The 22,167-nt window shown below is 35.9% G+C and overlaps 1 protein-coding gene across 2 annotated transcripts in view; it reads right to left on the minus strand.

Annotated features, from left to right (window-relative positions):
- The window catches only part of DLD (dihydrolipoamide dehydrogenase), a 42,991-nt gene that overhangs the window by 15,128 nt on the left and 5,696 nt on the right, over positions 1 to 22,167 (minus strand). For both annotated transcript variants that reach the window (XR_004057853.1, XM_010382436.2), the window contains exons 3-11: positions 17,393 to 17,472; positions 16,815 to 16,883; positions 15,685 to 15,754; positions 14,454 to 14,554; positions 14,011 to 14,154; positions 13,144 to 13,245; positions 1,770 to 1,960; positions 503 to 673; positions 10 to 199 (exon numbers count right to left, since the gene is read on the minus strand). Coding sequence is in view for 1 of the 2 variants with exons in the window: in XM_010382436.2 (XP_010380738.1) it covers positions 10 to 199; positions 503 to 673; positions 1,770 to 1,960; positions 13,144 to 13,245; positions 14,011 to 14,154; positions 14,454 to 14,554; positions 15,685 to 15,754; positions 16,815 to 16,883; positions 17,393 to 17,472 (1,118 nt within the window). In the remaining variant the exon portion in view is untranslated. The remainder of the gene's footprint in view (positions 1 to 9; positions 200 to 502; positions 674 to 1,769; positions 1,961 to 13,143; positions 13,246 to 14,010; positions 14,155 to 14,453; positions 14,555 to 15,684; positions 15,755 to 16,814; positions 16,884 to 17,392; positions 17,473 to 22,167) is intronic.

Consider the following 22,167-nt stretch of genomic DNA (forward strand, 5'->3'; position numbering starts at 1 on the left):
CAGACTTACCTCTTCTTTCAACTGCTCTTCTGATTTGCCAACCCAAGCAACTTCAGGGTGTGTGTAAATCACTGATGGCACACAATTGTAGTCAATGTGCACAGCACCACCAGCCATTCCTTCCACACAGATAATGCCTTCATCCTCTGCTTTGTGAGCCAGCATTGGACCAGCAACTACATCACCAATGGCATAGATACTACCATAGAAATCAAAAGAAACACAATGAATTTCTGAAATCACAGCTACTTATCTTCAGTTACATCATGGTAACAGAAGTTTCCAGTAAATAAGTCACCAAAAAATATATCAAATGCAGCTCTTCAAAAATCTATGAATTCGGCTCTGAGTAAAATTCAGTTCTTTTTTATTTTACATTTTGTAAGTTTACTACTCTTCCCCAAAGCCAATACATATTTTAAGCATAAAAATCTTACTTTTCAAAATACTGTTTGAAATAAATTTTAAAATTACTGAAAACGCAGACAATTATCCAACTTACTTTGGAATTTTAGTTTGAAATCTGGTATTAACTGGAATTCTACCTCTGGGATCTAGTTCAATTCCCAGCTCTTCTAGTCCCAAATTCTTAGTAAAGGGTCGTCGGCCAATGCAAACCAAGAGTACATCACAAGTGATAACTTCAGCTTTACCACCAGAAGCAGCTTCAATACTAGATAACAAACAGTATATAAATGTTAAATACACATCTGCATAAATTGATAGGCTTAGAAATTTAAGGCCAGTTATTTCTCAACTGTTGATGACATTTTTGTTTTGTTTTGTTTTTGAGATGGAGTCTTGCTCTGTTGCCAGACTGGAGTACAGTGGTGTAATCTCAGCTCACAGCAACCTCCACCTCCCAGGTTTCAGAGATTCTCCTGCCTCAGCCTCCTGAGTAGCTGGGACTACAGGTGCATGCCACCACATCCAGCTAATTTTTGTATTTTTAGTAGAGATGGGGTTTTACCACGTTGGCCAGGCTGGTCTTGATCTCCTGATCTCGTGATCCACCCACCTCGATCTCCCAAAGTGCTGGGATTACAGGTGTGAGCCACCACACCCAGTACTGATGACATTTTTAACAATATAAGTTTATTTGAATGCAAACATAAGAGTCAGACAATGAAAGAGATCTATCATTAAAATCTAGAAGTCTATTATTAAAATCTCACAAAAACCACAGTATAATAAAACAGCAGTTAAGAATAAGGTCTTTGGGTCACAAAAATCCAAATTCAACTACTGACTGCCACCCACTAGCTGTGTGGCAAGTTAGTCATTAATTAAGTCAATGAATTCAGCTTCTTATCTTTGAGTAAAAGTTAGTCATTAAACTATTTAAATATGATTAACTACTTAATTTAAATATTTATTTAAGAACTAATTCATTAAATAAGTGAAATGCCACTAAAGTATTTAATGAGTACCAGACATATAGTAAACAATCTTTTATTACTGATTTCCCCATATATCTGCCTAAAAATATTGATTCAATTTTATTGAATATTGGTAATTTAAATTTTTCTAAATATACTATAAGAAGGTACAACAATGAGAATATTGGATTAATCTTTCTAGCATTAACCTAATCATAAATTTCAATGTGCTAATGCAATAATTTGATAAGCAACTGAGTGATATTAAGTAATAAAATGACCTTAGGTTAGAAAAAAACCTGTATTTGCTAAACTGATTTTGAAACTTGAGTGTTTTGCTTAAAGAAACAGACAGGGATGCTACATCAAAAACAAATGATGTATACTTACGAAACATCAATTTTTCCATCTGACTTCTTGGTAGCACCAGTAACCTTTGTATTCAATTTAAATTTAAACCCCTGTTTTTGAAGGATGCGTTGAAAGTTTTTAGATATCTCCATATCAATTCCAACTCCACCTACATGACCTAAAAATTCAACTGCTGTCACATCTGCACCAAGTCTTTGCCAAACTGAACCCTGCAAATAAAAAACCCCAATAATCATAGAAGTTTCTATAGCAAATGTTTACGAAATCATCTTAATAATTTATTGTAAAATATTTTCTTCTTTCACTAGTATGTTCCTATGAGAAGCTCTGAGGTTTAAAATTAACCCTGTGTTAAATTTGTATAACTTCATACATTTATTAACTTATTCATTCAATATCTGTTGAACATCTACTACATGCTAGGCAATATTTTAGCTTCTAGGCATACATTAGTGAACAAAGCAAAAATCTCTGTTCCCAGGGATCTTATATTCTGGCAGGGAACATAGACAAATATGTAAAGTTCATAAAAGAGAATAAAGTGCTACAAGAAAAATAAAACAGGAAGTAGAACTGGGACTACTGATTACCGGGATTACAATTTTGAATAGTACGGTTGGGGAAAGCCTCACTGGGAGTGACATTTGCACAAAACTTGAAAGAATGAGGCAATGAACTATCCAGTTAACTGGGGAAAAAGTGTTGTTCTAGGCAGAGGGAAACAGCAAGTGCAAAGGTCTTGAGGAAAAGGAAGTAGGCTACTAATCACTGATGTTTGCAGAATATTAAACTGGCTTCCTATTTTCTTTTCTCAACAAAGGACAAATGTTTACTTTTTCATTCAAATTATAATTTAAACTGAATGCTAGCTTACTTTAACATTTTGAAAATTAGCATAACTTCTAAACAATTATATATTAAACAATACATAACTGGCAAGATGAACATAATTTCACAGCATTAAATATGAAAAACCATGAACATATCCTTTGCAAGAATGTATACTAAAATCATCTGGTAATTCAAACGAACTATACAAGTTTACCTTTCCTAAATTAGGTGTGAGCATTCATTTAAAAAATCTCATGAATTTCTGGTATGAAGACTGAGTTAACTAGAGGCAATACAGTGACACTAAAAATCTAACACTATGTATATATAAAAGTTAACTCAAAATGGATCATGGACCTAAATGTAAAACCCAATACTATGAAACTTCTAGAAGAACACCTAGGAAAGGAAATCCTAGAATTGACCTTGAGTTAGGCAAAAATTTCTTTGATGTAACACCAAAAGCACAATCCATAAAAGAAAAATGATAAATTAGACCTCATCAAAATTAGAAAGTCTTCGATAACATTGAGAACACAAAAACAGAAGCCACAGACTGGGGAAAAAAATTACAAAACTTCTTTTTTTTTTTTTTTTTTTTTTTTTGAGACGGAGTCTTGCTCTGTCACCCAGGCTGGAGTACGGTGGCCAGATCTCAGCTCACTGCAAGCTCCGCCTCCCAGGTTCACGCCATTCTCCTGCCTCAGCCTCCCGAGTAGCTGGGACTACAGGTGCCCGCCACCTTGCCCGGCTAGTTTTTTGTATTTTTAGTAGAGACGGGGTTTCACCGTGTTAGCCAGGATGGTCTCGATCTCCTGACCTCGTGATCCGCCCGTCTCGGCCTCCCAAAGTGCTGGGATTACAGGCTTGAGCCACCGCGCCCGGCCAATTACAAAACTTCTATCTGATAAGGGATTTATATCCAGAATATATAAAGAATTCTCCAAACTCAGCAAGAAAAATTCAATAAAAAATGGACAAATGTCTGAAGAGGGAAGATACAGAGATGGCAAATAAGTACATTAAAAAATGCTCAACCCTGTAAGTCATTAGAGAAATCTAAGTTAAAACTACAATGAACTGAATTCAACAACACATTAAAAAGATCATTCACCATGGTCAAGCAGGATTCATCCCAGAGATGCAAGGATGATTCAACATACATAAACCAATAAACATAATTTGTGACATTAACAGAACCAAGAACAAAAACCATGTGATCATTTCAACAGATGCTGAAAAAGCCTTTAATAAAAATTCAACATCCATTTATGATAAAAACCCTCAAAAAATTGGATATAGAAGGGACACACCTCAAAATAGTAAGACAAACTCCTGGCCAACATCATACTGAACGGGGAAAAATTGAAAGCCTTTCCTCTAAGATCTGGAACAATATAAGAATGCTCATTTTTCACCATATTTCTCAACATAATACTGGAAGTCCTGGCCTCAGCAATTACAGAGGAGAAAGAAACAAAGGGCACTCAAATTGGAAAGGAAGAAGTCAAATTAATATTTTGTGCAGACTATATGATCTTATATTTAGAAAAACCTAAAGACTCCACCAAGAAACTATTAAACTTACAAACTAATTTAGTAAAGTTGCAGGATACAAAATCAACATACAAAAATCAGTAGCATTTATATACCCCAATAGTGGACAATCTAAAAAAGAAAAAAAAAAGCAATCCCATTTGCAATAGCTACAGAGAATATAAAACACCTGAGAATCAATTTAGCCAAAGATGTAAAAGATTTATACATAAAAAACTAAAAAGCACTGATAAAACAAATTGAAGAGGACACAAAAAATAGTTCATATTCATGGACTGGAAAAATTAATATCGTTAAAATGACAATACTACCCAAAGTAATTTACAGATTCAATGCAATCCCTATCAAACTACCAATGACAGTCTTCAACTGCCAAAGTAATCCTGAACAACAACAACAAAAAAACCTGGAAGAATCATATTACCCAGCTTCAAAATTTACTAAAATGCTGTAGTAACCAAAATAGCATAGCATAGTACTGGCATAAAAAGACACATAGACCAATGGAACAGAATAAAAAACCCAAATATAAATCCACACATTTTCCGCTAACTCATTTTCAACAAAGGTAACCACAAACACAATGAGGAAAAGGCAGTCTCATCGATAAATGATGCTAGGAAAACTGGATAACCGTATGCAGAAGAATGAAACTAGACCCCTATCTCTTACCATATACAAAAGCCAAATCAAAATGGATTAAAGACTTAAATCTAAAATCTGAAACTATAGAATTACTAGAAGAAAACATTGGAGAAATGCTCCAGAACACTGGTCTGGGCAAAGACTTATTGTGTAAGACCTCAAAAGTATAGGCAATAAAGAAAAAACAGACAAATGGGATTACATTAAGTTAAAAACCTTTTGCACAGCCAAGGAAACAATTCACAAAGAGACAACCCACAGAATGGAAGAAAATATTTGCAAACTATCCATCTGACAAAGGATTAATAATCAGAATATATAAGGAGCTCAAAAAAAAATCCGGTTTTAAAATGAGCACCAGATCTGAATAGACATTTCTCAAAAGATGACATTCAAATGGCCAACACATGTATGAAAAAATGTTCAACATTATTAATCAAGAAATACAAATCAAATAACAATGAGCTATCATCTCACCCCAGTTAAAATGGCGTTTATCAAAAAGATGGCAATGCTGACAAGGAGTGGAGAAAGGAGAACCCTCATACACTGTTAGTGGGAAGTAAGTTAGTAAAGCCACTACAGAAAACAGTATGAAGGTTCCTCAAAAAACTAAAAATAAAACTACAATATGAGCCAGCAATTCCACTACTGGGTATATACCCAAAAGAAAGGAAATCAACATATTGAAGAAATATCTGCGCTCCATGTTTACTGCAGCACTATTCACAATAGCCAAGATATAGAATTAACTCAAGTGTCCATCAGCAGACAAATAAAGAAAATGTAGTACACATATACAATGGAATATTATTCTGCCATAAAAAAAAGAATGAAATTCTGTCATTTGCAACAAAACAGACGGAACCAGAGGACAATATGTTCAGCGAAATAAGCTAGGCATAGAAAGACAAATATCGCATGTTCTAGTATGTGGGAGTTAAAAAAAAAACAAAAACTCATGGAGATAGCAGAATGATGGTTACCAGAGGCTGGGAAGGCTAGAGGGAGAAGAGGAATGAAAAAAGGTTGATTAATCAGTGCAAATATACAATTAGAAGAAATAAGAGCTGGTGTTAATGCAGGGTTGACTATAGGTAACAATCAATTATACATTTCAAAATAGCTAGAAGAAAATAATTCAGTGTTCCTAGCATAAAAAAAGAGTTTGAGGTGATGGATAGCCTAATTACCCTGATTTAATTATATGAATGTATCAAATTATCACATGTACCTTGAAAAAAGTACATCTATTATGTAGCAATTTAAAAAATAGAAATAGGAAAAAAAAACCCACAATGAGTTACTACTACACAACCATTAGAACAGCTCAATTTTTTTTTAAAAATGACAATACCAAGTACCAGTGGAAAAGTGGAGCAAACGGAAATTTACATTGCTGGTGGGATTGTATGGAAAACAGTGTAACGGTGTTCCTTGAAGTTAAAATAATTACCATATGACCCAACAATTACACATCTAGTTATATACCCAAGAGAAATGAAAACAGATACCCACACAAAAACTTGTACACAAATAGACATAGCAGTGTCATTCATAATAGTCGGAAAGTAGAAACAACCCAAATGTCCACCCCGATGAATGGATAAACAAAATGTGCCATATCCAGAGAATGAGATATTTAGCCATAAAAAGAAATGAAGTATAGATACATGCTACAACTTGGATGAACCATAAGAACATTATGCTATGTAAAGAGAGCAGACACAAAATAATACGTATTGTATGATTCCATTTATATGAAATGTCCAGAATAGGCAAATTCATAGACACAGTAGAATTAGTGGTTTCCAGGGGCTGAGCAAAGGGAGAAATGGAGAATGACTGCTAATGGGTACCAAGTTTCTTTTAGGGTGATGAAAATGTTCTAGAGTTAGACAGTGGTAACAGTTGTACAACTCTATGAATATACTAAAAACCTTTGAATTGTACATTTTAAATGGGTGAACTGGTATGTGAATTATATCTCAATAAAGCTGTTTAAAAAGCAAACAAAAAAAAAAGGACCATTCTTGGAAACTGGGATAGGAGTAAACAGAGGGGAAATAATGGGAGTGTGGAAATGATAAGAAACATCATCTTGGAGTCTAATTCAAAGTAGGGAGTGATGAGCATAGACAAATGCCCTACTCTTTAGGAAAACTGATTTTAAAATACAGACAGGAAAACGCAACAGCATCTACCACTTATTTAGAGCTTACTAAATGCCAGTCACTGCATTAAGTGTTTTAAATGTATTAAATCCCAGCAATAGTCCTGTAAGTTAGTTATTTTTATCCCCTTTTTGATAACAAACCAACTGGTTCAGAGTGGCTCATTAACTTAACAAGAACATAAGTCAGTAAGAGGCAGAGTTGAAATTCAAATTTAAATCTGTTCAATTCCAAAACATTTGTTCTTTAATACTACACTAAACTGGAATGGAAGAAGAAAGGCAAAATATAAAAAATAAAAATACAGTCATGTGAATAATCTTTATGAGAAAATAAACAGATATTATGACTACACAGTAAATTCTCTAATAAGTTTAAGTTTTTAAAAAGACATGTAAAAACTAATTCAATACAGTCACAGATATCTAAATCATTGTGTCAAAAGACTCAAGGCTTATACAAAACCTAAAGCAAAACTGCTGAGATGAATAGAATTATTGCTTGGAGATATTATTATAATGACCAATAAAAGAAAGTAAATGTTATCCCTTTTTTTCTTGTTTTACCCAACTATGAGAACAAAGCAGAATGAACAGAAGAAATATTGTTAACCAAGAGGCAAAGCCCAAGATTAAGAACAACTGGTCATTTTTAAAGAGTTAATTCCATGCTGGGCATGGTGGCTCACGCCTGTAATCCCAGCACTTTGGGAGGCCGAGGCAGGCGGATCATGAGGTCAGGAGTTCAAGACCAGCCTGGCCAACATGGTGAAAGCCCGTCTCTACTAAAAATACAAAGAAAAATTAGCTGGGTGGTGGCGCATGCCTGTAATCCCAGCTTCTCAGGAGGCTGAGGCAGGAGAATTGCTTGAACTGGGACCTGGGAGGTGGAGGTTGTAGTGAGCTGAGATCATATGCCACTGTATTCCAGCCTGGGCTACAGAGCGAGACTCTGTCTCAAAAAAAAAAAAAAATAGTTAATTCCCCCATCAACCCAATTAGAGTTTGACAATACAGGCACTCTCAGTGAACTCTGGGAACTTAGCACAAGGGAACTGCCAAAAGGTGGCAGACAGGCAAATATGCCTAAAATTTCAAAAATGGAAAAGAAGAGATTCTGCTAAACACTAGAAGACATTATTAATCAGCTGGTTTCACAATCATTAGACACTACCACAAGTGTTCCAAAGAGGTCACGTAAACCACTTACTTTCTGAAGGGTTTCTGGACTGGTTAATGTAGTATATTTTGGTATCAGCAAGGTGTTAAAAAAAAAGTTTAAGAAAATCTCATGATATCCTTGTAGATTCAATGGAGAAATGAAGACGAATAAACATCAAAGTTGTTTATAACTGATGAAAGACTGTACTGTCAGATGGCTTTCAATATTTCATCCTGGTCAAAAATGTGTACTAATGACGTGAATGACAACGGAAGTTTGCTTAACCAAGATCAGACCAGATGATGGGACTGCATGCTTTAATTGTCGTACTTCCAAAATTTATGAACTATGAAAAGTAAAAGCAGTTAAGTACAAGAATGACAGAATCAAGACTAAGATATAGATTGGAATAATGAGTGCGAGTGAACAAGATTAAATGAAAGCAAGAATAAAGGTTCAAAGTCACTTAGGTTTAGCAAATCAGAATTCCAAATGCAAAAAAATGTGGTTTTTATCTGAACATAAGCTCAATGTCTGCTTTATAAAAACAACTAAACTGATTTTAAAGGATTACATTATAAGAAGTACACTACGCATATCAAAAGAAGTACTCTCTACAACCCTGAACATGTTTAGATTACAAGTTTTCTTTTTCTTTTTGAGACGGAATCTTGCTTTGTTCCCCAGGCTGGAGTGCAGTGGCATGATCTTGGCTCACTGCAAGCTCCACCTCTCGGGTTCATGCCATTCTCCTGCCTCAGCCTCCCGAGTAGCTGAGACTACAGGCTCCCGCCACCACACCCGGCTAATTTTTTGTATTTTTAGTAGAGATGGGGTTTCACCGTGTTAGCCGGGATGTTCTCGATCTCCTGACCTCGTGATCAGCCCGCCTCGGCCTCCCAAAGTGCTGGGATTACAGGCGTGAGCCACTGCGCCCGGCCAGATTACAAGTTTTCTTGACGGACTGGACAGGATCCAAAGGTTGATGACAAAATAACAGACCTGTTATCCATGAGACCTAAGTACTAAACATTAAGAAAACCAATGGAGATTTAAATAGGAATTAAAAATTCAGTCCTGCCTTCAAGGAGCTTTGGTCTTACAGGAAAGTCAGCCATGGGCAAATAAATGCAATTACTAGTGGGTACTATGGAAATGTAGATACATTATACTAAGGACTCAAACAATGAAAGACTTGAGCTTTCTTAGAAGAAAGAATTCTTCACTAAAAACGTAACTCAAAAGCTGATTTTTGTTTTTGGGGGTTTTTTTTGAGACAGGGTCTTGCTCTTTTGCCCAGGATGGAGTGCAGTGGCATGATCCCAGCTCACTACAGCCTCAAACTCCCAGGTTCAAGTGATTCTCCCATCTCAGCCTCCTGAGCAGCTGGGACTACAGGCACACACCACTGTGCCCAGCTCATTTTTTATATTTTTTGTACAGATAAGGTCTCACATTGTTGCCCAGGCTGGTCTCAAACTCCTGGGCTTAAGCAATCTGCCTGCCCCAGCCTCCCAAAGTGTGGGATTACAGGCATGAGCCACCATGCCCAGCCTAAGCTGATTTTTGAAAGGTATTTATCCTATCAAAAATGGGCAACAATAATAAAAGCTAATATGTAAGTACTTATTACATATATCAGCTACTGTGCTACATGCTAAAGACAGTGAATCAAACAGCTATGATCTCTGCCCTCATGGAGTTTATGTTTCAATGAAAGAGAGAGAAGAGAACAAGTACAGGTTGTATATCTCTTATCCAAAATGCTTGGGACCACAGTGTTTCAAATTCTGGATATTTTTCCAGTTATTGGAATATCTGCATTATATACTTGCTCAGTTGAGCATCCCCAATTTGAAAGTTTGAACCTGAAATGTTCCAGTGAGCACTTCCTTTGAGTGTCATGTTGACAGTCAGAAAGTTTCATATTTTGGATTTTTGATTTTCAGATTTGGGACGTTTAACCTGTAATATCAAGAAAGTAAGATAAATACTGTAAGAAACAGAAGTATGCAGTGCAATGGAACACTCGACAAGAATACCTAAAGACATTTAGGGTAGTCAGGGAGGGGCTCACAAGAGTGCAAGGACTGGTAGTGGGAAGAAATGTTCCTAACAGAGGAAGGTCTAAAGATAAGACCAAGGAACTTGGCTTGTTCAGGAACTAATATTTCAATATACTAGTACACAGTTTTGAGAGCAGGGGGAGCTAGAAAAAAGGCTAGAGATATAAGCTGGTACCACATCATGCTGGTCTTTAAACAGCAAAGAGTTTGAATTTATCCTAATAGTAATAGTAAGCCATTGAAGGGTGTTAAGCAGAGAAGGAACATGGTTAAATCTGTGTGACAAAAAAATCACTCCAGCCACAACGAGGAGAATTAGAAAAAGATGAAAGAAGCCAGGAAGACCTAGCGCAAGACATGACACTGGCCTGAACTAGTCTATCTAGGCAGACGAATAAAGAGAAGTAAATATACTCCGTGTGTGTGTGTGTGTGTGTGTGTGTGTGTGTGTGTGTGTGTGTGTGTGTGTGTGTATCCAGTGACTGAGTGATACGGGGGGAGGGCACAGGAAAAATCATGTATAAGTCCCAAACTTCTTGCTTAGGACTTTATATAGACAGCAGTACCACTCACTGAGGTGGGAAATGCCAGAAGAGAATTAGGTTTGGTTTTGTTTGTTTGAGGTGGGGAGTGGGAGTAGGATGGGGAAAGAAAGGTTAAGTTATACATTTAGTGAATAAACAGAGTGCTTGTGAGACTCACAAGTAGACATTCAGATATAAAAGTCTAGAGGCAAAGAGAAAGGATCAGGCTGCAGACATCTGTAGTCCTTAGGCAACTGAGGTGAGAGTGAAGAGAATATTCTGTAGAAAGGCAAAAAAAGATCCAGGACAGAACCCTGAGATAGAATCTAGAGCAATATTAACAATTGGCCAGGCACGGTGGTTCACACCTGTAATCCTAGCACTTTAGTAGGAGGCCGAGGCGGGCAGATCACAAGGTCAGGAGTTTGAGACCAGCTTGGCCAATATGGGGAAACCCTGTCTCTACTAAAAGTACAAAAATTAGCCTGGCATGGTGGTGGGTGCCTGTAGTCCCAGCTACTAGGGAGGCTGAGGCAGGAGAATCGCTTGAACTTGGGAGGCGGAAGTTGTAGTGAGCCGAGATCGTGCCACTGCACTCCAGCCTGGGTGACAGAGCAAGACCTGGACTCAAAAAAAAAAGAAAGAAAAAAAGAAAAATACTAACAATTAAAGGGAAGCCTAAGAAAGGGGACTTGCATAATACAGAGAATTCAGCCCAAAGAGCAGATGTAAAAATGGAAGACTATGAAATCGCAGAAGTTAGGGAAAGAGTTTCAAAGGCAAGAAAATCAGCAATGCTAATTACTGCCAAATAAAGCAGTGAAGAAATTATTTCACCAGACTGAGCAACAAATGGATTCATGCCCCAAGAGCAATTTATTGGTACAAGCCATAGACTGAGGAGTGAGTGGAAGTTGATGAAATAAAGCATGGACAACTCTTTTGAGAAGTTGGGTTTTGAAGGAAAAGTGTGAACAAAATTGGTAACTCAAGAAGGACACGGGACCAAGAGAAGGAGTATTTATGTGCACACAAATCTGTGTTAATGACTGCAAATGCATCTGAGCATGTGTATGGTACACAGGTGCACACATAGCAGCACATGAAATTGTAAATGAGAAGGAAGACTGAAAAATACAAGAATAAAAATCACAAAACAAGTCTCTGAAAAGGCAGATGATGCGCTACCAAGCATAAGTAAAGGGATTAGTCTCAGGGAAAATGGCATTTCCATAGTAAGAGGACAGATAATCAAAAGGATAGGTGTAACAACAGGTAAAAGCATTTTCAAATTTAGGACATCAGCTTGAGGGAGTTCTCATCTGATGATTTCTCTTTTATGTAATATTTAAAAGACAAGGTCATCCACAGGCAGAGAAGACAGTATACAAGCAGAGATTTGAGAAGAGCAGAAAATGAAAATGGCCATTGCAGAGACCAGGGCGGTGTACCGTCTTAGGAAATAATAAACTGTCAGCAAGGCTGAGGTTCTTGTTGAGGTCTGTGCCAAGAATTAATACAAGTACCAATGCGTAGGGGGTGTTTTTCTCCAGGTGCAGTCAATAGCCTGGAAATAGCATAAAAAGGGCAGACTGCTGCATTCAACCAGAACTAGAGTTTTGTCAAGCAGATATGACAGCACAGTGAGGCAAGCAACTCAAGGACACCTGTAAGAGGGTGGTTAAAGTGATGGACTATGGCATCTAAGCTGATCAGGAACGCAGTTAAGACTAGAAAGGGCAGATCGCAAGAAAGTAGACCTATGGACTAAAAAACCTAAAAAAGGGTACAAAGTACACTAGGAATAACTGAGTAAAAGAGGAAAGGAGGTCATGGTTAGATAATAAAATATCTGAATGTATTATTTCAGAAGTAGAGCAATTCCTGGTGATTACAAGGCACAGTGGCTCTAAAATGGAGAGAGGTCATTGGAATTGTGTGGAAAGCTGCCAAATGGACAAGAAGGGAGAACAAGGCAGACAGAAGGTCTAAAATAACATGGTGTTCAGAGAAATGCAAGTAGTTTGACATTTCTAAAACCTAAGAGGCCTCAAGATGAGGATAGAGAAGGGAAGAGCCAAATCATGTATGTCATGGTAAAGAGAATAATCTTTATCTGGAATGCAATTTGCTTAGGATAAAAGCTGTCCTCAAATATCTGAATGGCTGTCACATTAAAAAAGAATTAGACCAGTTCTAGGAAATAGGAGGGTGGAAGGTACAAGGAAACAGACTAAAATAAAGAAGAACATTCTAAATGAGTAAATAAATAGGCTGTCTTGAAAAAAACAAAAGTAAACTCTTTATTACTAGAAGTGTTCAAGCAAAACTCAATGCTGATCAGCCTATAATGTTATACAAAGAATCAAAAAGGTGACCTTTAAGTCCCTTCCAACTCCAAGGAGGTAATAAGAGGCAGAAAGACAACACTTACCAATTCTACACCTATTACTCCTGCACCAATAACAACCATCTTTTCTGGAACTTTTTTTAAAGATAAAGCACCTGTAGATGACACTATTGTATCTTCATCAATCTGTAAGAAAAACAAAAGATATAATCAAAATAATCTGAAAAAACCTAGTACAGTCGACCCTCCATATCCATGGGTTCTGAATTTGCAGATTTAACCAACCATGCATTGAAAATATTCAGAAAAAAAATTGATGGTTGCATCTGTACCAAACATGTAAAGATGGGTTTTTTGGTCATTATTCCCTAAACAATACGGTATAAGAACTACTTGCATAGCATTTACAGTGTATTAGGTATTATAAGTAACCTAGAGATGACTTAAAGTATACAGGAGGAAGTATGCAGATTATATGCAAATACTATGTCATTTTATGTAAGGCACTTGAGCATCTGTGGGTTTTGGTATCCAAGAGGGGGTCCTAGAACCAATCCACGAAGGATATGAAGAGATAAATGTATTTATAAACTGTGATCTCAGCAGAATCACTAAAAATACTAAGTCATTTATTTGTTTTGAGGTATCTATATACCTAATTTCATCAAATCTCATTAAAAATGCTGACTTTAAATTTTATCCTCCAATATTCCAAACGCAATGGTCAATTTTAACTTCATACTGTACTCAAACATATCTTAATATAAAGTGTTCTATAGCTGGTCAAAATCACTGCAGAATAAAGACAGGTTAACTTCCCAAAGCTGAATGACCATCAAAATATAGTATTTCAGTCAGAAATCTCTCAAAGTTCACAAATAGCAAAAATAATTTATAAAACGTATTTCTAAAGAAAAGTTGTAATGGTTGTAAATTACGAAGCATAAATACCGTGATTCCAGGAAAAGGAGTAACTTCTGAACCCGTAGCTATAAGAATGTTCTTTGTATCAACAACCTGAGTGCCGCCATCAACTTTCGTAGCAGTGACTTGATTTTTGCCAGTTATCTTTCCATATCCATTGACATGAACAACCTTTATGAAAAAATGTTTATAAATTCACAAAGTTTAAAGTAATTTGTTTGATGAATCATTCGAAGGAAAAATTACTCTGTAAATAATTTATCTAAAACAAAATGCTTCCTTACTCAGTAATGCTACACCATGGTGCAACAAAACATGTGATATATGTCAGGGAAATCTATTTCAGGTTAGCAAGCTCTTTTAAATTAAATAAATATTCCCCTGTAACCAAGTTCAAATATCATCACTCCATAATGCAAAGTTTAATGTGTATTCAAAGTAAAGCAGAAATCTGAATATTAAACACTGACCTTATTCTGTTTGAATAAGTGGGCAATTCCACCTGTTAAAGCTTTTACTGCAGTACTCTTCTGCTCCATCATCTTGTCTAAATTCAAGCGAACTTCGGACACTGTAATTTGTTAAATTAATCTTTAGTCCTTAGCTAAATTCTTGAAGCACTGTGCAGTGTTTTTCACTCACCAACTGGAAAATTTCAACCTAATGCTCATAAAAGCCAGTATTAAAGTTTCAAAACGTAATAACTTATAATTATAGCTGACAAAGTTTAATCACCTAGGTTTTAATCACTCATTCAACTCAGAAGAGAACTCTGAAGCAACAGTATTTGATAAAAATGCTCAACTCAATTAAACTTTAGAGGTATGAAGGGTATCTTAGAAAGTACCTCATATAACAACCAACACATATCTTAGAGATAAGGAAAAAGAGATTCTGAGAGATTTCTGATTTACCCAAGGTCACAGAGCTAGGATGTGAAAGCCTTGCCTACAATGCAGGTCTCCTGACTACTCCTAGCTCTTCTTTCTTTACATCATTCCATTTTTCATCTAGTATGATATTCTATATGCTTTAGTGCGTACACATCATCTCTATACCCAATGGATTGCCTGTAAGTAGCCCCTCAAACCTACCTCTGTAAAGAAACAAATGAAGGAAAAGTAACAACCCAAGGTTATGACTAGGTCCTGCCCAGAAGAGACTACCTTTCTGGAAGTACCTACCAACAACAATAATTGGAGACAAAAGATTAAAACAGCTCAAAAAGTATATCAGGAGACAAGATACGTTATGAAATGTCCTTTTCCTTTTCCGCTATGCCTCAATCTTTCTCTCTAATTTTTCTACTACCAAAAGCTTAAGTGGGCCTTCCTTCCATCCTCTGTCTCCCCATAGTACTCAGGAATCCAGCCTTCTCAGTGATCTCCAAGTTTCAGGAAATGAAAACTGACTCTTCAAAAACACATAAAGGCAAACCTCAGGAAAAAGTTGGCAAAGGAACAGAAGATATAATGGTAGAAATATGGATTTGCAAAGTTAGGCTTGGTTATACTTGGCTGGGAGAAATCTGGATTTAGGCCTTCCTTTTTAAGTAAATCTCTCCATATTTTTGAGATTCTTTATTTTACTTTTCCTTCACTAAACATCTATTATACATACATTAGACACACTTAAGTCTTTAGACTTAAGAGCCAAGTCAAGCAGTCTGGTTATGTCATTAAGTATGAAAACTATACTTACTTTCAATTCCTCTAGATGCAAAATCTTTTCCATGGGCCATATGGTAATAATGAGAGTTGTTCAATAAAGCCTAAAGGAAATTAAAAAGATTAAATTATCAAATATTCATACATAGACTTCAAATAATCAAAAGGCACTTATGAAATGATAGTCTCTTTCTTTTTATTTTTTGAGACAGAGTTTCGCTCTTTTTGCCCAAGCTGGAGTGCAATAGTGCAATCTTGGCTCACCACAACCTCCGCCTCCCGGGCTCAAGCAATTCTCCCTCGGACTACAGGCAAGCGCCACCACACCTGGCTAATTTTGTATTTTTAGTAGAGATGGGGTTTCTCCATGTTGGTCAGGCTGGTTTTGAACTCCCGACCTCAGGTTCCCAAAGTGCTGGGATTACAGGGGTGAGCCACCGCGCCTGGCCGATATTCTCTTTCAAATGTTCTCACCACAAAAATGGTAGGTAATGAATATGTTAATTAGCTTGACTAAATTATTCCACATTATAGTCATAAATCATAACACCACTTTGTACGCCATAAATATATACAATTGTAATCTGTCACTTTACAATAAAAATTTAAAAAGAAGTTAAAAAAAGACATGGCATTCTCTACATGGAATAGTATATGGGACTACACCAATTCAGTTTCTCTTATTAATCAAAGACAGACAATAATGATGTGAAAAACATTCAACAAACAAGAATAAAAAGACTTTTACTTTCTTTAAAAGTAAAGGCATAAGTACACACTTCAGGGTGGCAGGTGAAAAAGGCAGTCATGTTTACATACATAAAGGACCTAAAAGAACAATTTACTTACTATCTATTATCTGTTACATTGGTGAAGGAAAGATAAAGAGAAAAAATGAGAACATCAGAGTCTGTCTGAGTCGAAAGCTAGGCATTCTGAGACAAGGAAGCTATTTCAGGAATGAGCGGCAGACTTGTGACAGCACTCTTTAAGTTTTACAAAAGAGAAGTGTGTTTTTTATCATTCTTTTTTTTCTCTGTGTGAAATGTGCCACAACTTGGATTGTTTTTTAACAAGTGTATTTGTCTAATCTAGTCTCAATCCATCCTTCTAGTTGGTTGCTAGCCAAAAACAATCTCTGCACTGTACAAAACATATGCTCACCTTAGAAGGAATACAACCAACATTCAAGCACGTTCCACCAAGTGTTTCATTTTTCTCAACGCAGACTGTCTACAACCAAAGAAAATATTATTTAACTGCACATAACCCCAATGTTTCAGATCACTAAAATTCCAAATATATGTCTTAATTTGTCTACAAAACAAGCTATTTGAGCTGTGTTTTCAAAGAGACTAAAATATATAGTCCTTTATAATTTACCATTTGAATAACAATAAACTCTTTTGGGCTAACCCAAAAGTGAATTATTCTAAAAGATATTTTTGTGTGCTTAACATTACCAAATACACGCTTTTAGTTCCATCACTGTATCTTCCAAAGTGTGATTAGAAGTCAAAATGAAAAGTACTGGGAAGAGAAGAAAACTAATAGATTTCACTTTCCATTCCAAGAGAATACTATAACCAAATAAACCTAATCTTTATTAGTCTCAGGCTTACAAGTTATTTATACAGTTAAGAAAGTATTTACCATGTTTTTGCCCGCAAAGTACTTTATACATATGATCAACCCTTCCCAAATTAAAATAAATCAATACTTAGTTGGAATTCAAACCTTACCTTGAAGCCTAACTGGGCAGCTTTAATAGCGGCAACATATCCTCCAGGACCAGAACCTATAACTGTTACATCAGCATCAACTACAATAAAAGCAAATTGATATAAAATAGTAAATTGCTTAATAGTTACCAAAAAGAGGTCTTTGGAAGAGCAAACAACCTGATACTTAAATCTCTTAAGAGTACAAATCAGCATTTTCTACATATTTTCTGCACTATTTTATTACTACTACTTGATGCTCTTTGATGCTACTGAAAAATGGCATAAATATTCAAATTTCATTTTCTGTTATCTTAAATTTCATTTTCTATTATTTTCTATTCATTATAACATACAGAAACACAACTGAGTTCTATAATACTAACATTGTATCCACTGACCTTCCTAAATTCTATTGATTTAATAACTGACAAGAATTTAGTGATACTGGAAGACAAGTATGTATGAAGCAAAGAGCCTGAGCTTCGGAATCTGACATTCTGGGCTTTAAATCTCAGCACTGCCAATGATTAGTTGTGTAAACTTGACCAAATGACTTAACCTTTCTGTAATATGGGGATGAAAACACTGCCTTCAATGATTGATGTTAGAATTAAATAAGATAATTTTATATAATGCTTTAATATTTCCAATAAATTTAAGACCTATTACCTTTTTCAGGTCCTTAACTTCTGAAATATGAGGGAAAAAACAGCTTCCACGTAATATTTAACAAATATGTTTTGAACTTGCATATTGATATTTTTTATATACTTTAAGATAATAGGCTAACCAGAATATTCAATTAACTATTGTGGCTATTTTTCAAATAAAGATAAAAAATTGAAAATTAATTTTGATCAGTATCCTTAGGAGTGTAACAATTGTAATACTAATGTGCAAATAAGTTCAATTACTCCCATTCTTCTCAATCCAACTTCAAATAAAGTAACAATGACTTTTAAGAGTTAGGAAACAGTCTCCCTTTTCTTCCCCTTCCACTGTCCTGACAACCACAACTCGTCTAGCATTTAGCAATTTATAACACATATTCACATATATCATCATGTTTGAATCTCAGAATTTCCTATGAGGAAGATAAAGATGTCATAAATAAGACATTTCACAGAAGAAACAAGAAGTTCAGAGAGGTCAATTAACTTGTCTAAGGTTAACTGGCAAGTTAACTGCAGAGACAAACTAAGCTTTTTGACTCTACTTCCAGTAGTCTTTCCATTATTCAATACTATTCTATTCCTCAGTTTTAACCATCATAAGCTAAAATCCCAGAGAGCAATAATTAAGCTTTATAATCACTACCTAAGTGACCTTAGGTGAGTAATTTAACCTGCCTCATCTTTGTTTCCATACCTGGCAAAAGAAAGACCACAAAAAAATCTACTTCATAGAATAAAATAATGTATGTAATAATTTAGCGTAGTACCTCTAGCACACATAGTAAGTATTCTACACATAGTAGGTATATTCTGACCTACAAAGAATACTATTCTAATTTGTATCACCCCCTCTCCCCAAAAACACACATCCCTAGAGTAATATCGTTCAAAAACCTTTCCTGGCCTGAACAGAACCACAGAACCTCTGTGTTGGTGGATAACTAAGTTATTCAGACCAATTATCCACAAAAATCTAAGAATCCCTCCTGCTGAATAAATGAAAGTACTAGATTCTCTTTGGTTATAGCAGAAGATAACTGAGATAATACATGAAAAAATATGTACAGTCATTTCAATACACGAAAAATTGCTTCAATTTTTACTGATCCATCTGTGCTTTTTAGCCACCCTGTGTGGTTCAGATTTAGGTTCAGAGTTAAGTATCTAATAAAATGTATTTTTATTTTCAAATCTTGAACCAAGTGATAATCTACACAACATCCCTCAAATGGGTTCTAATTTTTAATTTCAGAGTAATACAAATACAAGCTACAAAACAGGTTTCTTTGCTGAATTTTTAACCTTTTCTGATTAAAAATACAAGTTTACTGAATAAATTTAAATACACTAAATCAAAAAAAAAAAAAAAAAAACCCATCCACATTGCCATACAACCCAGAGAAAACTGTTTATAGGACCTCCCAATCTTTCCTCTAGGAAAGTTTTTATAAAATTCAATTTTTGCCATATTTTATATTCTTTTCTCATTCTTACATGAGCATATATATTTATAACATATCATTGCTATGATTCTCCAAAAACCCTTTTAATGACAATAAAACTGAATTAAATATTTTAAATTTTGAGTATATGTATTTTTGAGCATGTATCTTTAATCACTGATATGTAACAATTCTTATAGTAGGTCTATGGTACTAAAATGAAAAATAAATTTGGTTTGGAAAAGAACTGTTTTAGTAAGGTCAGGAGAAGTAAACAAGAGATAAAAGATAAGAGCCAAAACCCTTGGGTTTCATTTCCCTATTCACTACGTAATCTTAGGGGTTTTCTTTTTTTTTTAAACTTCAGAAAACACCAAAAATTCAAGAGTTCCTCTCTCACTATAGATACTAGATGTAATATTCCATCACAATACCACTAAAGTGCTAAGATGCACAAAAATGAGAAAAAAGCAGACTCTTTATGTAAAGATCTGTCAAGTGAGAATACAGGAGAGTATAAGCCAGGAACAAACTTTCAAAAACAAACCAGTATTTAGGGGAAGTATACACACGTCTGCAATTTACTTTGAAATGTATCAAAAAATAAGATGGACTGATGGATAAATGGATGAGCACATATGTGGTACTGTAAACACAGAAAATGTTAATGGAAGAAAATTATGGGTGTTCAATGTAAAATTTTTACAATTTTCTAAATGTTTGTAAGTTTTCATAATAAAATGTCAGAAAAATAATCTAACCCTCACCTGTACCAAAGGATGCATACAAATGAAAGCTGACAACATACGATTCTGATTCACCCTCTCCTTGTCAAGAAGAATTTCACAGGTTAAGTCTCATACATAAAGTTAAAAAAGCAGAATACAGGCCGGGCGTGGTAGCTCATGCCTGTAATCCCAGCACTTTGGAAGGCCGAGGCAGGTGGTCACCTGAGGTCAGGAGTTTGAGACCAGCCTCCCATGGCGAAACCCCATCTCTACCAAAAATACAAAATATTAGCCAGGCGTGGTTGTGAGAGCCTGTAATCAGCTACTCGGGAGGCTGAGGCAGGAGAATCACTTGAACCCGGGAGGTGGATGTTGCAGTGAACCGAAACCGTGTCACTGCACTACTCCAGCCTGGGTAACAAGAGTGAAACTCTATCTCAGAAAAAAAAAAAAAAGGACACAGAAAAGTAGTTAAATGAAATACATTTATTTAAGGCAAGCCTGATGGAAAAATGGCAAATGACAGCTGAATAGCAATCTGTGTTTTAAGTGTCAGTGAAGTATTAGCTGATTCAAACATGGTCCTTTGGATTCTGAAATGTGTGCTCCTATCAGGTTTAAAGTATCAGGTTGATACTTTAAAAATACTGGAGTACAATAAGAGGTGACTGACTTAAACAAGGCAATTAATGTTATTAAAATTAACTCAAAGAAAAAAGGCAAGAAAAGTACTCTACAAATTCTCCAAGTGTTACATATTAGATTATTATAAGGAAAATAAGGCACCACGTTATCCAGGCTACCACTGAAATAAAGGTGTTGTGTTACAAATCAATTTTAATCATCAATATAATTATAAGATGTATCTCAAGAAGTCAGTCTGTGTAATCCCAGCTGCAGTGATTAGCGCAGCAGATTTCTAAGCATTGTTTTGGGTATTAATTTTTCAATGGGAAATGGGAATTGATTTTCAATGGGTATTGATTTTTCAATTGATTTTTCTGAGAGGCCAATGTGGGTGGATCACTTGAGGTCAGGACTTCAAGACAAGGCAGGCCAACATGGTGAAACCCTATCTCTACTAAAAATACAAAAATTAGCTGGGCATAGTGGTGCAAGCCTGTAGTCCCAGCTACTCAGGAGGCTGACGCATGAGAATCTCCTGAACCTGCGAGGCAGAAGTTGCAGTGAACCAAGATCGCACCATTGCACCCCAGCTTGCATGACAGAGCAAGACCCTGTTTCAAAAAAAAAAGTCAGTCTACAATACCTAACACTTGGGTAGTTTACAATGTGCCAGTTAGTGAGTCAGTCACGTGTACTGTCTTATGTAAGCCTCATTACATTTCTATGACATAGTTATTACTACCATTAACAGAGGAAGAAAAGGTTGAAAACAACTAAATAACTTGCATAAGGCTACACAACTAGTAAGTAATCTAGCCAGGATTCAAACAAGGTCCTCTAGATTCTGACATGTATGCTCCTACATACCATTATGTTCTATCGCCTGCCAAAACACTCAGATGATCCCATAATCTCCTGGACAATCAAGAACTTCAACTAAAATGACAAGAATATGCTTTACTATCAGAACAAAATCAAATATTTATGACTCATCAGTACCTTCAATAACCTTACAATACAGTGAGGAAAAAGAGGCACATGTCAAAATGAAGATAAAACCAGATTTTTGGCTGGGCACGGCAGCTCACGCCTGTAATACCAGCACTTCGGGAGGCCGAGGTGGGCAGATCACCTGAGGTCAGGACTTCAAGACCAGCCTGGCCAACATAGCGAAACCCCGTCTCTACTAAAAATACAAAAATTAGCCGGGCATGGTGGCAGGCGCCTGTAATCCCAGCTACTCGGGAGGCTGAGGCAGGAGAATTGCTTGAACCTGGGAGGCGGAGGTTATAGTGAGCCAAGATTGTGCCATTGCACTCCAG

This window comes from Rhinopithecus roxellana, chromosome 6, assembly GCF_007565055.1.
Source record: "Rhinopithecus roxellana isolate Shanxi Qingling chromosome 6, ASM756505v1, whole genome shotgun sequence".
Lineage (NCBI taxonomy): Eukaryota > Metazoa > Chordata > Mammalia > Primates > Cercopithecidae > Rhinopithecus > Rhinopithecus roxellana.